The sequence below is a fragment of the Pongo abelii genome, chromosome 3, assembly GCF_028885655.2.
Source record: "Pongo abelii isolate AG06213 chromosome 3, NHGRI_mPonAbe1-v2.0_pri, whole genome shotgun sequence".
Lineage (NCBI taxonomy): Eukaryota > Metazoa > Chordata > Mammalia > Primates > Hominidae > Pongo > Pongo abelii.
Window position 1 is genome coordinate 94,376,760 of NC_071988.2, and position 16,678 is coordinate 94,393,437.

At 36.0% G+C, this 16,678-nt stretch overlaps 1 protein-coding gene across 10 annotated transcripts in view; it reads right to left on the reverse strand.

Annotated features, from left to right (window-relative positions):
* Positions 1-16,678, reverse strand: part of ANKRD17 (ankyrin repeat domain 17) — a 182,866-nt gene that overhangs the window by 140,327 nt on the left and 25,861 nt on the right. For 2 of the 10 annotated variants that reach the window (XM_063723456.1, XM_054554051.2), the window contains exon 1: positions 6,612-7,179. The exons of 6 other annotated variants lie outside the window; for them this stretch is intronic. In XM_063723456.1, coding sequence (XP_063579526.1) covers positions 6,612-6,665 — 54 coding nt within the window. In that variant the 5' untranslated portion in view covers positions 6,666-7,179. Of the gene's footprint in view, positions 1-6,611; positions 7,185-16,678 lie in introns of those variants that run through there. 2 more of the 10 variants (XM_063723454.1, XM_054554046.2) reach the window with 2 other exon arrangements.

The following is a 16,678-nucleotide window of genomic DNA, read 5'->3' on the forward strand; positions in this document are numbered from 1 at the left end:
GTTCTCAATAATTTTTAACAGTGAAAAAGAGACCTAAGACCAAAGAATTTAAAACTATTGCTCTAATAATCCCTGACACTCAAATTTTCCTGTCAATGGGGGGGGTGACAGCATAAGGATAGAAGATGAAGGTTAAAAAAGGGTTAACAGTTAAGGGTTAACTATGTAACTAAATGCTGTGCTAAATGTTTATGCAGATTACTTCATTTATTCCTTATAAGCTGCTTATGAAGTGGGTACCTACCTCCTCACAGAATCATTCAGAGGATTAAATAAAACAATGCTTGTGAAGTACCTGGCACACTCCCTCTCTATATATAATTTAAATACTCAATAAAGGGTAGCTAATGTGCCAATTACTGTTGCCACCATAAAACTATGTGCTATGCTACTTACAACACATATCCAACTAGTTAGAGGTCTGATTCCATCCAAGACTAAATTATTAATGGCCAGTATTAATCCAGCCACACATGAAAGTTATCACCTCATAGGCATTTAACAATTATGAACACCCTGTGAAAAGCCTTTGGTTTGGCAAATTTGGAAGATATATACTAAACCAAACCAATGGTTAACAAGACTATGCTGCTCACCAACTTTGTAGTGATCAAGTCACTTCATATCAGAATGAGCTGTTATCAAGTGTCAAAACAAAGGCCTCTCACAATTCAAAACCAGTAAAGGGCCAATGTTGTTGCCTCTATACATAGATAACATATGATGTAGACCTTTTCTAATTAATGCTCCATAACATGCACTAATTATCAGACTATGATGGATCAGTGGGAAACTAGTGGTTCATTGGACAACCGTGCCTTTACTTTCATATAAGAGTAATACATTGATTCACATACTTCCAGTTATACTACCTTTCCACAAGCTATTTGGAGCCTCCATATTCCACTAAAATATCATTCTTCTTTACAAAGATAAACTAACATAAGTGTATCTTATACTACTTCTCCATTAATTCTCCCAAAATTGGCATATGAAAGCAATGTTACATCAGCCCCACCCTTACAAGAAAAATTGGAATTTCAAATAAGAGTATCCTCACTGCAAAATATACAGGTTAATCATCCCTAATCTGAAAATTCAAAATCTGAAATGCTCCAAAATCCAAAAACTTTTTTTTTTAATTTTCACTTTTTTGTAGACATAGGGTCTCACTATGTTGCTTAGGCTGGTCTTGAACTCCTGGGCTCAAGCGATCCTCTTGCTTCAGCCTCCCGAATTGCTGTGATTACAGGCATGAGCCACTCACTGCACCTGGCCAAAGATCAGCAATTTTTTGAGCACTGACATAATGCCACAAGTGAAAACTTCTGCATTTGAACTTGTGTGACAGATCAATCAAAACTTTGTTTTCATGCACGAAACTACTAAAAAAATTACATAAAACTACATTCAGACTATGTGTATAAGGTATATATAAAACATAAGTAAATCTCATGTGGGTCCCATTCCCAAGTTATCTTTACGTATATGCAAATATTCCAAAATCTGAAAAAACCCAAAATCCAAACTCTTCTGGTCCCAAACATTTTAGATAAGAAATATTCCACCTATAGCAGAACATGAGTGTATGAGTGTGTGTGTGTATGTTTGTGTGTGTGTGGAGTATATGTAAGTATAAATGTGAATATATGTATTGTAGGTATGTGTATACACATGCATATGCTGGTTTATAGATAAAAATGAGAACCAGTGGATGTTCTTGTCAGCACCACATTCATAAATATATATAATAAAAAGATTTGCATAAAAGTGACAACCTAAAGGTGTCCAGATAAAGAAAAATATCTGCTTACTGAAAAATTCAGAATGCATAAGGGATATCTGCTTTTTAAGGCCACTGCTGAAAACATGAGTTTCTAACTGTTCAAATGGAATCAATGAAGTAAAATACTAGTATTAAAATATGTATCTATGCATCCTAAATTCAAGACTGTTTAAGATACCAATGGCAGAGGCCAGCTGCAGTGGCTCAAGCCATTACTGAGCACTTTGGGAGGCCGAGGTAGGCGGATCACCTGAGATCAGGAGTTCGTCACCAGCCTGGCCAACATGGAGAAACCCCATCTCTACTAAAAACACAAAAAATTGCCAGGCATGGTGGCGCATGCCTGTAATTCCAGCTACTCCAGAGGCTAAGAGAATCGCTTCAACCCCCGAGGGGGAGGTTGCAGTGAGCCAAGGTCATGCCACTGCACTCTAGCCTGGGTGACAGAGTGAGACTCTGTCTCAAAAAAAAAAAAAAAAAAAAAAAAAAAAAAGATACCAATGGCAGACATTTCTTCTTCATCTTCTAGTTCTGTACTTCTACCTCTGTGAGACAAAATTAGCTGGACTAACCTCATTGAATTTCAAGTGCCTCACACTGAAGGTACGCAGTAAATGCAGTGGCTCACGCCTATAATCCCACACTTTGAGAGGCTGAGGCATGCAGATCACGAGGTCAAGAGATTGAGAACATCCTGGCCAACATAGTGAAACCCCATCTCTACTAACAATACAAAAATTAGCTGGGTGTGGTGGCATGCACCTGTAGTCCCAGCTACTCGGGAGGCTAAGGCAGGAGAATCACTTGAACCCAGGAGGCGGAGGGTGCAGTGAGCTGAGATAGAGTATATATATATATATATGTATATGTATACATATATACGATTCAATCTGTCCAACATTTCTCAACTTGATTCCAAAACTTCTTGATGAATGGAAAATATTACTTTTATCAACTCTTAATGATTTACATATTTATCTAAACTTTTCAGTCACTAGACCAATTTAGGTTCTAAGAGTTACTCCAACTTTTCCTAGTGAAAAATGTCACCATGGTTACTTTAGAAATCTATGAAAGACTTACTGGTATAGTATAGAAATGATGTCCATTACGTATGACAATGTGTTTTACAGAATGAAAAGAAATATAACATGTATCTGTCAAAAAAGTCTACCACATGGAGATTTGATATCATTACCAAAAATAATTTTTATGGTAAATAGCAAGTGGATTTCCCTTGTTTGACCTACAATTCACTATTTACCATTAGTCCACAATCTTGGCAATCAAAAGGAAATGATGCCTTCCTTGAGACTCTTTCAATTTTATTTAAAAAACAAAAACAGCTAAGATAAATACAGAGCAAGAAAAGGTTCCATAATAAACCTACTTACTTTGCTTAAATCTGAACCTTAATTTAGTTCCAACCTAAAGGGTTCAGTCAAATCCTGAACCCACTGTCCACAGACAAAACCATAGAGAGTTGGCAGTTTTATTTTATATACCACAACCTATAACATCAAGTACAGATGAAGCTGGACATCCTGGCTTTAGACAACAAAAGAACAAGAATGGGTATGAGAGTTATTATTACACAACAATATAAACATTTTTATTTTCATAAAAATTCCTACTTTCTTAAAGCAAAAATATATCAAATACTATACCCAGAACAAAGTAATCTGAACTCAATCAAAATTAAAGGATGGAAATATCTGTGAAGATTTCTTATTACTAAGACTCCTAAAACTGGCTCAATTATAAATAGTAACACTAAATATACAGTAACCAAGTTTCTGAAATGATCTCTCAGTTGTTTCATGTTTTCATATAAAAAAGCCAACATATAAACCACAGGTTTATATACACAGCCCTTGGCCATGTAAATTTGGGGTATAAAATTGGAAGACGTTTTTCCTCTTATTGATCATTCTAAGTAGTAAAATCTATTGTTACACATAATTTTACAGGAAAGTCATCAAAATTCTAAAATTATAATCATGTCTCAGGAAAACATAAACAGAACAAGAAAAGAGGTATTTATATGAGCTGTCAGCCCTTTTTCTGCCATCTGTATATGGCTACTTTCCTGGGTATTAGTTCCTTTTACGGAAGGTAGGCAGAAGGAATGGAAATACTTTGATGCCTTTGGTTTAGAGAAGAAAATTACTGCCTGGATTATCTGAATAAATGAAACAGCCAAGACACTCTATTTAATCCCTTACCTTGGACTGTTGAAAAGCAGTGATGTAAGTTGAAATCCACCTTTTCTAATTTTATTACACATTTTAGACAGTATTTTACTTAAGATTTTAAAGGTCTAAATATTCAACTTAAATACATGTGGGCATATATAATCAGTAATAACAGTTTAAAAGGTAAGCCATAGTATTATGAGAAATCATTTGTGTTATGTTCACTAATGATACTTTTTTTTACTAATATTCAGTAAGAGTGCCTTTAAAAAGTTTATGATTCAAAAGATCAAGTTACAAAGACAGGAAAAAAAGAGTCTAATATTTATTCAATGTAAATAAGCATAATCTACATAAAATTCCATATGCTCAATAAATAAAATCACAAAGGTGAAAATTACGGTAATGAACTTCAAGTAGCTCAATATTAAGTACAATAATAAAACTGTCACTGTGGTATACAGATGAACTTCATTATCTATTACTGGACATTTATTCAAGGAGTTATCCCTGTGGGGGGTGGAGGGCTAGGGAATATATTTTTCTGGAAAGCTCATTATGTAATAAATATCTGTTTACTTGCAATATGAGGTGCTTTAGAAAATGGTACATTTATCTGCAAAGTTAGCAAATTTATTCTTTGCACTCTTTATTTTTAGCATTATGTCATTATGAGTACTTATAATTTTGGATAAGGCTCTTTTATTACTACTTAGAAAATGTTACCAAGATTGACAAATATTTAAGTCAAAATTATTTAATAATATTTAAAAATATTTAATATTATTAAAATATTATTTTAAATAAAGAGAAAAAACTACTTATTTAGTATGATAGGATGCAACAGGTACATAGAAACTAAATTAAGATAAATTGAAAATTAGGAAAACTAAAATTGCAGAGGTTGTTTTAATAACTAGCAACATTGAATAAATAAGGTAATATGAAATCTTAACATGATATTAAACAATTAATAGAGATAATAAAAAGCCAGTTGTTCAGGTAGCATTAAAAAAATCTATGCATAAAGCACAAAACAGTGTTCAAGCAGGATTTCCTCTGAACATAAATAAGACTTCTAAAATCTGTTATATGCTGAAGTTTTAAATGGCTAAGAAAAATGGTCAAATAGATTTATCAAAATCTCCAAAGTACACTTCTTTAAAATCCAAACCAAAAAATTTTAAAAGCAAATTAAAATGTAACACTAGAACTTTGTAATCTAATTAGGCTTATTTAAACTGAACCACCAAAAAGTCATGTGGCCACTTGTAATTACTAAACTCCTTTGATGAAAGTTTATACTACTATTTCTAAGTAGATAATTTTATCACACATTTTTAAGGAAACTCACTAATAGTAACAAAGTAAAAAATAAAAAATAAAAGAGAAAATAAAAATTAACCACAATTCAACTTAGACAACAGCTTTTAGGAAAGGGGAAAAGAGCACATTGGCAGGTGTCTGCAAGGAGGTAGGTAATACAATGGAATCAGTTTTCATTCTGCAGAACAACCATGAGACTTGCTGCAATGTCAGCTCCAAGCACACACTGAGGGACTCCAGAAAATACTCATTGATCATGCAGCACTTTATAATGCGCATAGGCTTTTTTCTCCTGCTAACCCCGCCTAGCTTCCCTTTGCAGCTTCTTCTCCCAAGCCCTCTCCCCACAGTAAAATAATTTTCCTGAAGATGTTAAATAGTTAATAAATTATCTCAACAGTCTAAGTATTAGGAATATCACTCACCACCATGAAGCCTCTTTATCTGAATTACCCAGGTTTTATTTAATGAGGAAAAAAAAGAAAAACCCTACACAATCCCACAGATAAGAATATGAGATTTAAATACCTATACTTATAAATACAAATTTCTGATAGTATACTACATTCAATGCCAAGAGCAATTATAGTTTCACTTTGACATGTATTTCCTTGGACTGATTTATACTCAAATAGGATCTTATAAAATTTTTACAACCAGAAAAGAGAAAATATAAAATGTTCATGATTCAAATTATAGGAATTTTTTTATTGATGGCTCTCTAGCACCAGTGCCCTAAATTTCAGGGTTTTAATATTTTTAATTTAATAATTTGTTTTATAATAATCAAAGTCACATGAAAAATCTAGGACCAGAGTATACCAGCTAAATTAAGCAATCAGATTGATATAAACATGCTTAGTTTAAGGCTAAAATAACCAACTGTTTTTAATAGTTAACTGCAGCAAAGCTTTAGGCTTAGACATGTAAATGAATTCTAAGACATATGATACTAAACCTTACTCAAAGCTGCTTTGCAGACCCCACCTTCTAATGAGTTAATCTAAAGGTCACCACCAGCACAAGGCTTTTTATTAAGTCTGAGTCTCCCCTTTTTCCCTAACAAACATATATCTACAATTTATGAAACATGAAGTTTAAACAAAATAATTATAGACGTTTATAGTAATCATGTGAACCAGTCTGAAACATTCTCACACGGAATAGGTCTGACCGTGTCTTGCTTTTATGCTCTGCTTCTCTTTGCTCTCTCCTCTAATCTATTCATCTGTAAAATAATTCCGGCAGATAAGATTTCTTTGTTCAGATTTCAACTTTCATTTCACTTACAAACCTAGCCCTACCTCAAGAATGTCTTCTAGAACATATGCTTCCATTTCAGCCGCTGTCTCCACCATGTTTTATCAAACTGCCATGTTTCTTACTGCACTATGATTAGATCATTGCCAGCAGGAACACTCCTCTGTGTCAGCAAGGGAACAGGAAATGGAATGTTCTATTACATGCCTAAAGCAGCTTAGCTGTTCACTAGCCAGGCATCTACCAAAAGAGCAGGGGGTGACTCACTGTGTATTTTTTAAAGATACAGAAGCTCTATTCCAAAGCAAACTTCTGTCAAGTAATTTTAACAGACAAAATAAAGTCTCTTATTTTACCACTTCAATTTTTAAAATCCTAAAATTTCAAAAAAGAAATAACATATTTTTTAAAAAGCTATTTAACACGTCTGGCTTCCTGGTTGAACAAAAGAGGGTGAAGTGGGTTACGCAGCAATTTATCCTTAGTAAAGCCTTGTAGTGAGATTAATGGCTGTATTAAAGACGCAAAGAAGGAGGCATGATAATGCCAAGTTAGAAAGTTGCTACATCAGGCAAATGTATTATATAACATATATATTACAGTTGACTTCAGGGTTTCAAAAATAATTATCCTAATGTAGAATTTTTTAATAGTAAATTGGTTTTTATAAACTAATCTGTTTGTAAATACCTATGAGAACCAGGTTAACATTCAACTAATTTACAGTTACTGAAGCAAGCTATAATATTTGATATACGTATTTTCTAGTAGTGCCTTTAACTTCATTTACCAACCAAAGAAATGGCCTGCTTTTTCTCTGACAATAAATACTCTAAGAGACTAAAATATCCTAGACAAATGAAATTTAAAGACACCAAATCTGGATCATCAAACAGCAAATAAAGTGAGTGAGTGACAGTGGAGCCAATATATATTATATTCATTCCTGTAATTGATCTTCCATTTAGTAAAACTTGTTAGACTGTCAAATTTCTTCCTTATACAACCTTGAATATGAAAAAATGCACTGAAAAAAGAACAATGGGCCAGGCGCAGTGGCTCACACCTGTAATCCCAGCACTCGGGGAGGCTGAGGCGGGCAGATCATTTGAGGCCAGGAGTTCGATCAGGACCAGCCTGGCCAACATGGTGAAACCCCGTCTCTACTAAAAATACAAAAATTAGCTGGGCATGGTAGTGCACGCCTGTAATCCCAGCTACTCAGGTGGCTGCATGAGAATCATGTGAACCCAGGAGGTGGATGTTGCAGTTGTGCCACTGGCACCCTAGCCTGGGCAACAGAGCGAGACTGTCTCCAGAAACAAAAAGGAACAATGTTTTATGCTCTAAACTGAGAAAAGTGATGTGATGATGTGCATGACATTGCTGGTATTATCTCCTCAAAGTGATGTCATGTTTTAGTGGAGATTTTGGAGTACTCTTGGGCCTCAATTTATTAATCATAAAATGGGATAATATTCATTCAACTTGAAATATCAGAAACTGCTTTAGGTGCAGTCAACTAGACAGATTATGGTTTCTTAACAGTTTATATGAAGATTAAATGATATAAAGTACCTACTACACGGTTTCTGGTGTTTAAGAAATACCCATAGTGTGTCAAGCAATATATGATTTGTTTTTTTAAAAAAATAAATATTATTTATCCTCATAACCCAGCTATGTCATAATTTTTAAACTACATTTTGCTTACTATATGCCATTTTAAATGCTTTTTATATATTAACTCATTTAATTTTCACAGTAATCCTAAAACGTATTATTATTATCCCCATTTTACATATGTGGAAATGGGACAAAAAGAGGTTAAGCAACTTGCCCAATTATTTCAAGCTAAGCTAATTAAGTTGAAGAGCTAAGATCTGAATCCAGGCAGTTTGCACCAGACTGGAGTCCATATCCAGAATCATCAACTATACTTCTTCCCCGTGACAATCTCATTTTACGGATAAGGGAACGAAGTATCAGACAGGGCACACAGTTATATGGCAGACTCAAATCCAGATGCAAATCCAGAACTGATTGCAAAGGCTATGTGGAATTAATGGCAAACAAATGACACTATGTTTCACCTCATACCATACCTAGTGTTTACATTTAGGTATGGGTATGCCTGGCATTTGAAGGCTGCTCAAAGTAATTTACATTGTTGAGACCTGGCTTAAAAAGAAACTACAAACTGGCTTTTGTTATTTCCTGCCTTCCAGGTCAATTCTTTCTATGCTTCAAATAAACTGCTCCATCTTTAGACTTAAGACAAGTCATCAACAAAGTTTCCCTTTCTCAAATTTTCCTCTAATGTTATCAAGCAATGATAGGTTTGAGTTCAAGGAACTTATGCTGGAACAGTCTCCTTTTCCATAAGCCAAGAACAGGCCTTCCAAATCCTTTATCTGACAAGAAATGGGGGCCCCTAAGACTCAAGTTAATAAAACTATTCACTCTCCCCTTCTCTTCCATTCTAGGATTATGGGGTGCTTCTGTTTTCTGACATTTACTGTTGTTTTTAACAATACATATGTGATTATGGCTTTCTCACAGAATTATGACTATCATTTATTATCTGTCTCCCTTAAAGCCTAGAAAAAAGCAGGCAACACCGTTGAAAGTAGGCAACACTTTGGCAGGGCATGGTGGCTCATGCCTGTCCTGTAATCCAGCACTCTGGGAGGCCCAGGCGGGCAGATCACCTGAGGTCAGGAGTTCGAGACCAGTCTGACTAACATGGTGAAACCCCGTCTCTACTAAAAATACAAAAACAATTAGCTGGCTGTAGTGCTGGGCGCCTGTAATTCCAGCTACTTGGGAGGCTGAGGCAAGAGAATCGCTTGAACCCGGGAGGCGGAGGTTGCAGTGAGCCGAGATCACGCCACTGCACTCCAGCTTGGGCAACAGGGCAAGACTCTGTCTCAAAAAAAAAAAAGAAAGAAAGAAATTAGGCAACATTTTATTCACCAATGCATACCTAGAGAGCCAGCACTCTGGCACAGAGCAGACTCTTAAGCTTTTTTTTTTTTTTTTTAAAGGCGGAGTCTCGCTCTGTTGCCCAGGTTGGAGTGCAGTGGCACAATCTCGGCTCACAGCAACCTCCGTCTCCCAGGTTCAAGCAATTCTCCTGCCTCAGATTCCCGAGTAGCCGGGACTACAGGCGCGTGCCACCACGCCCAGCTAACTTTTAGTATTTTTAGTAGAAACGGGGTTTCACCATGTTAGCCAGGATGGTCTCCATCTCCTGACCTAGTGATCTGCCTGCCTCAGCCACCCAAAGTGCTGGGATTACAGGCGTGAGCCACAGCGCCCGCCAGCATTTTTTGATTAAATGAACAAATTTATGAATAAGAGAATTGTCTGATATCCACTACAGTATCCTAATACCTTTTAAATTATTGCTACTAATAGTAATAATTTTTTTTCTTTTTTTTTTTTTTGAGACGGAATCTCGCACTGTCGCCTGGGGTGGAGTGCAGTGGTGCGATCCCAGCTCACCGCAACCTCCGCCTCTGGATTCAAGCGATTCTCCTGCCTCAGCCATCAGAGTAGCTGGGATTACAGGCGCCTGCCACCATGCCCAGCTAATTTCTTGTATTTTTAGTAGAGAGGGGGTTTCACCATGTTGGCCAGGCTGGTCTTGAATTCCTGACCTCGTAATTCGCCCGCCTGAGACTCCCAAAGTGCTGGGATTACAGGCGTGAGCCACCGCACCTGGCCCAATAGTAGTAATTTCTTTATTCTTTCTTTTTCTTTTTTGAGGTGGAGTCTCGCTCTGTCGCCCAGGCTGGAATGCAGTGGCGCGATCTCGGCTAACTTGCCACCTCCGCCTCCTGGGCTCAAGTGATTCTCCTGCCTCAGCCTCCCCAGCAGCTGGGACTACAGGCGCGTGCCACAACTTCTAACAAAAGCATTTGTTCTTTTACTCTATCTTTAGGTCACTGAAATAAGATATTAGAAGTATTCAATAGAAACAGAATCTAAATTTCAGATTTTCTGTAATTATTTGTTACATAACAAAATAATGTATCCCCTTTAATTCTGTTTTCCAGTCCTTTTCATCAATATGATTACCTATGTCACTGCAGGATACCATGGGCAAAAAGATATAAAGAGAAATTTATACATATTTGTCGAAAACCTGTCATCCTAAAAACAAGCCACCTTCCAGTTCAATGTAATTTTATTTTTGAGACGGAGTCTTGCTTTGCACTCCAGGTTGGAGTGCAGTGGCACAGTTTCAGCTCACTGCAACCTCCGACTCCTGGGTTAAGTGATTCTCCTGCCTCAGCCTCCCGAGTAGCTGGGATTACAGGCGCCCATCACCACGCCTGGCTCATTTTTGCATTTTTAGTAGAGACGGGGTTTCATCACATTGGCCAGGTTGGTCTTGAACTCCTAACCTCAAGTGATCGCCTGCCTCGGCTTCCCAAAGTGCTGGGATTACAGGTGTGAGCCACCGCACCCAGCCTCAACCTAATTTTATAGGCAAGAAAACTGTCTTCCCATTTATCTAAAATGGATTTCAATGGCACAAGACTTTTCATTATTTTGCCAACAGAAGTACTGAAGTGTAAATAGCAATTAACATATTAAGCTATGCAAACAAACGTAAACATATAAAAATAATTTGAAATAATAAAAGAAAATATTGACTGAAAATGAGGCTCAAATATCCAAAATGAAGAGTGAAACCTCTCATAAAAAAGAAGGTAAAGGACAAAAAAGCTCAGTAAATACCTAGACTGAATGAAAGAATCTTCCAAAATTGACAATTTTATTTAGGACCAGCATTGGTTTCCTTGAAGAAGGAAAAAGAAAATCAAAACAAAAAAATAGGTAGAAATGTGCTGACAAGCAGGCAACTCTGTTTTGCATGACTTAACACTTTGTTGTTTGTTCCCTTCACGTAAAACTTTAATAGAAAACTCCTTGTAAAGGAGTTTCATTCCCATCAATTTTTTAACTTAGGGAATGGTGAGGCTTCAAAATCCACATATTCAAACAAAACAGGGACTGACAACTGGTGGTAGGAAAAATTTAATGATTTTGCCCACTCACATAAACTACTAGAAAAAAAACTAAAATAATTCTACCGCTTAAAGTTATTAAATTTAATCATTACTTTATAGTTTCTCTTTTTCTCTTTTCTACTGTGTAAATTATAGTAAAGCATAAATATGAAACCCAAGTGTGAAAGAGCCTAAACCAAGTATAAGTGAAAGATATTAAAACAGAATTTAAGTTAAAAGGCTAATACAATTTGGTAAGATTTCTGAAAGTCCATACATTATTAAAACAACACATTCTCATGATTTTACCTTTTATTTCTCCTAAACTACTCATGCTATAAAATGACTGAGGACTCTAGATATATGTCTAATGTAGCACAAAATAAAGAATAAAAAGTAATATTCTTTTTATTACCACTATAGTTTATTTTCTTCCTTATTAACTATGATTTTTATGTAAAAGTAATACATGTACATGGAAAGCATTCACAGTTTAAGAGAAAAGCAAACCTACCTCTTACCAAGCCATCCTAAGAGACACAACCAGTTATTGTATCCTTCCAGAAATAACCTACATATTTCAAGCACATCTTAGGGTAACATTATTTTTTATACAGATGGATACTATTATGCATACTTTCTGTATCCCCATTTTAATATTTAATACTCCATAATTGTTTCAGATTAGTACATAAATATTTACCTTTGATTTTTGACAGCTGCTCAAATTTTCATTGCAGAACCGCATAATGTATTTAACTAGTCCAGCAGGCATTTATCTTGTTTCTAATGTTCATACCCAAAGGATTATAAATCATGCTGCTATAAAGGCACATGCACATGTATGTTTATTGCAGCACTATTCACAATAGCAAAGACTTGGAACCAACCCAAATGTCCAACAATGATAGACTGGATTAAGAAAATGTGGCACATATACACCATGGAATACTATGCAGCCATAAAAAAGGATGAGTTGATGTCCTTTGTAGGGACATGGATGAAGCTGGAAACCATCATTCTCAGCAATTTACTGCAAGAACAAAAAACCAAACACTGCATGTTCTCACTCATAGGTGGGAATTGAACAATGAGAACACTTGGACACAGGAAGGGGAACATCACACACCAGGGCCTGGTGTGGGGTAGGGGGAGGGAGGAGGGAAAGCATTAGGAGATATACCTAATGTAAATGACGAGTTAATAGGTGCAGCACACCAACATGGCACATGTATACATACGTAACAAACCTGCACGTTGTGCACATGTACCCTAGAACTTAAAGTATAATAAAAGTTTAGATGTTACCCAATTAACTGCCTTCTAAAAAAGTTGAACTAATTTATATTGACAGTGAGTGAGACTGCCTGCTTCCCTACAAATATAAAGTGTTACTGACACAAGTCTATTAATAATCCAGATCTGAAATCAATATTAGTTTTAAATCATGTATCCAGATTTATCCTTAGTTCATCATTTCTACTTTCAAGAATCACAAATCAAAGTTAACACCTCCTCACATCTAACTTCAAAAAAAATTAAAAAAACCTTATCAAAAAAAACACATAAATTCATTCTCTAACAAATTAAGAACTTCAACTGATTATTAAAAAAAAAAAAAAACCCAACCACAATGCAGAGTCTATATATATATACAGCTGATATACAGGTGGAGAAGAGAGAAGAATGGGGAGTCCAATGATCTACCCTTTAAAAAAAAATCTCCTTCTGATAAAATACAAATTCCCCCCAATATTTAATGGGTTTTTTAACCTGGTAGTAAGTTGTGAAAAGATGCCTCTGCCAGAATTTAGTATTTTAAAGACCCAGAATTTTAAATATTTGGGTATATTCTCACTAAATAAAATACTGCTGGATACATTTATTTCTTTGCCTTCTACATTTATGTTCAAATTACTCTTTTTAAAGCATGAAATCCTAAAGTAATCCATCATATTAAAAAAATCTAATGTACAAGAATACAGGGCCACACATAAACAATTTTTATGAACACAAAAAGCACTAAACGGTTTCTATCTCAGTTTCTTGGCATAGATTCCAGGTCTAATTTTGATGATTACATTTAAAAATAAGAATGATTAAGCCTTCACCAGCACTGCCAAAATAAGACAGTTGAACATGCTTCGAGAAATGTGGAAGAATATCTAAAGGATATATGTAAGAAAGGACTAAGTTAAAGATACATAAAATTGTAACATTATAAATAAAATAATGCAATGTAGTATCCAGTAGTATATTCTAAATATGAGGAATGGTAGGGAGGGTATGTACTACTTTGTAATATTCAAATAATTAAGGTTTTTTTTTTTTGCTTAAACATTTTTCTCAAGGCTCATACTATAAAAAGCCCCAGTACAATTGTTTTGTAAGATCATTGTTAGCATTTTGATCATTCATTTATACAAACATTTACTGAGTGCTTACTAGGTGGCAGGGTTTATACTATATACACTGGAGACAGAATGGCAAATAAAATTAGTCCACCTCCAAGAGGCTATAATCTAGAACTCAATCCTGATTCTTGACAATGTTTAATACCAAAAACTTCAATGATTTTTTTCTCTAATTGGTCCCCTTCCCATTCTTCTCTAATCCAACTAATAAATGAAATCTGAAATTCAACCTAGAAAAGTACAGAAGAGAATTATATTTAGATACAAAACGCTTCATCCAGATGTGTCCTATGTACAGAACGAAATACAAGCATAGTCTTGTCCCAATGTAAGTAATGTACTAAACAAAGTAAGAAACAAAGCAATGCTGCCTCTTTTCACATCCCCAGTAATAGTTGTGTCTGTTGGACACTTGCATTTGTTGTCTCTAACCATGGTGGGTCACACCATGAATTCATTCTTTTTCCAGTATTTCACAATAGGTTCTATGTACACAAAACTGATAAAATATTTATTGTTTACAACCAACCCTCCCATTTGTCTGAATTGTACATTTTCAAATAAAAACAAGTGCATCCATAACAGAAATTACTTATTTCAATGTTTTTGATTTTAAATAGGTTAAATCTATTGATGATACAGCACTTTCAACCTCATCAGCAACACATTTGTCCTCCACTCAAAAGCAAATATCTACCAACAGAAAGAAATACACACCACACACACACACAGACCAAAATGGAGGTCTAGGGGACTTGGGGATAAAAATTTAAATTACAAGAAAAAGCTTAAATCTAAAGACAATTTTCTTGAGTCACCAGTTTCTACCCCTCTGGGGGAATGAAGAAACAGGTCCAAGTAACTCAAGATAGCATCAAGGGCATGGAAAATAATCAGGAAGTAAGAACTACCCAAGTAACCATGGAATCTCATTGCTATCACTGGCTCTCCTCTAGTTCCTTAATGGTCTGGGGTCCCTGACAAGATCCAATCAGTCTTGTCTCAAGATATCTGTTACCACTCTGTGCTCTGCTATTTCCAGCCTAATCTATTCATAACAACCTTGAATGGTTTGCCTGCAAGCAATTATTTAAAGATATAACTCTTGCAAGCAATTATTTAAAGTACCAAAAGACTGCCTGTGATATCATGAAATATACATTTGGTCTCTGGTCTTAGAGTAGTTTCCTGGCATACACTCCCATAATCCTTAGGATCTTCAAAGTGGTTATGTGGCTTCCTATATGCTAAGATTTGACTGAAGACTGACAGGCCCTAGGTAGCTTCAGAACATGGGTTGGTTTTAGCAGAAAGACCAGTGGAAGATTAAATGGTTGGGATTTTCAGCCCCACCTCCCATCCTCCAAAAAGGGGAGAATAAAAGTGAAATCGATCCCCAACGGCTGATAGTTTAATCAATCATGCCTATGTAATTAAGTCTCCATGAACGCCTATAAGGACAGGGTGTGAAGGGCTTTCGGAGAACAGAACACAGTGGAAGTTACTGGAGGGTGGCACGCCCAGAGAAGGCAGAATTTCCATGCCCCTTGTCCCATACCTTACCCTATGCATCTCTTCAGCTGTATCCTTTGTAGTATCTTTTACAATAAAATGTATTAAACGTAAGTGTCTCCCTGAGTTCTGTGAGCTGCTCAGTAAATTAATCAAACTCAAGAAAGGGATCATGAGAACCTTGATTTATAGTCCGTGGGACACACAATGGGTCCTCAGCAAAGATGAGAGGGCTAGGTACATAAGATCAGCCACGTCTTTAGAAGGAAGGGGGAGAAAAAGGCAATTTCTATTTCCACCTTCCTTCTTCTAGCTCTTCCAGGAGACATACCTTGCCTCCAGTAGTTGTAACTCTCCTTGATCATATGACTTCCACCTTAAGGACAAACTAAGTTTCTATTCTTGGTCCTTAGTCCATCGGATAAAATGTCATCTTATTTAGAGGCACTGGAAGGAAGTAGGCCTCAGAATTTTACAATTTTTTGTACTTCCAAATTTTTCACAATAAACATTTGTTTTTTAAAAAAAGTTTCCTGTCAAATTTCATGGAAAGGGATCAGAAATTAACACTCAAAATCGAGTGTGTAAGCCAGTCAAGAAAGAATTAGGCATCTTACATAAAAAGAGTCACATTTGTATTCTACACAACTTTCTAATTTCCTAGAATTAATCCCTGTGTCCTCTATTTCTACCTCAGACAATTTCCAAAAATCACTTGGCCCGGGAACATATTTACTTCATAAAGAGCAGTATTAAACAACTAGGTAGAGGCCACCACATGTCTGCAATACCCCCCTTTTTTATTTTTTGAGACAGAGTCTCACTCTGTTGCCCAGGCTACAGTGCAGTGATATGATCGCAACTCCCTGAAACCTCCGCCTCCCAGGTTCAAGCAATTCTCCTGCCTCAGCCTCCCAAGTAGCTGGGATTACAGGCGCGGCTACCACGCCCAGCTAATTTTTGTATTTTTAGTAGAGACAGGATTTTACCATGTTGGCCAGGCTGGTCTCGAACTCCTAACCTCAAGTGATCCACCTGCCTTGGCCTCCCAAAGTGCTGGGATTATAATAGTGAGCCTCTGTGCCTAGCCTTGCAATCTTTTTAACATTATAAATGTGATGCATCCACTTAGGGTTTTTAAGAAATTCAAAGGCTACAAAGGCA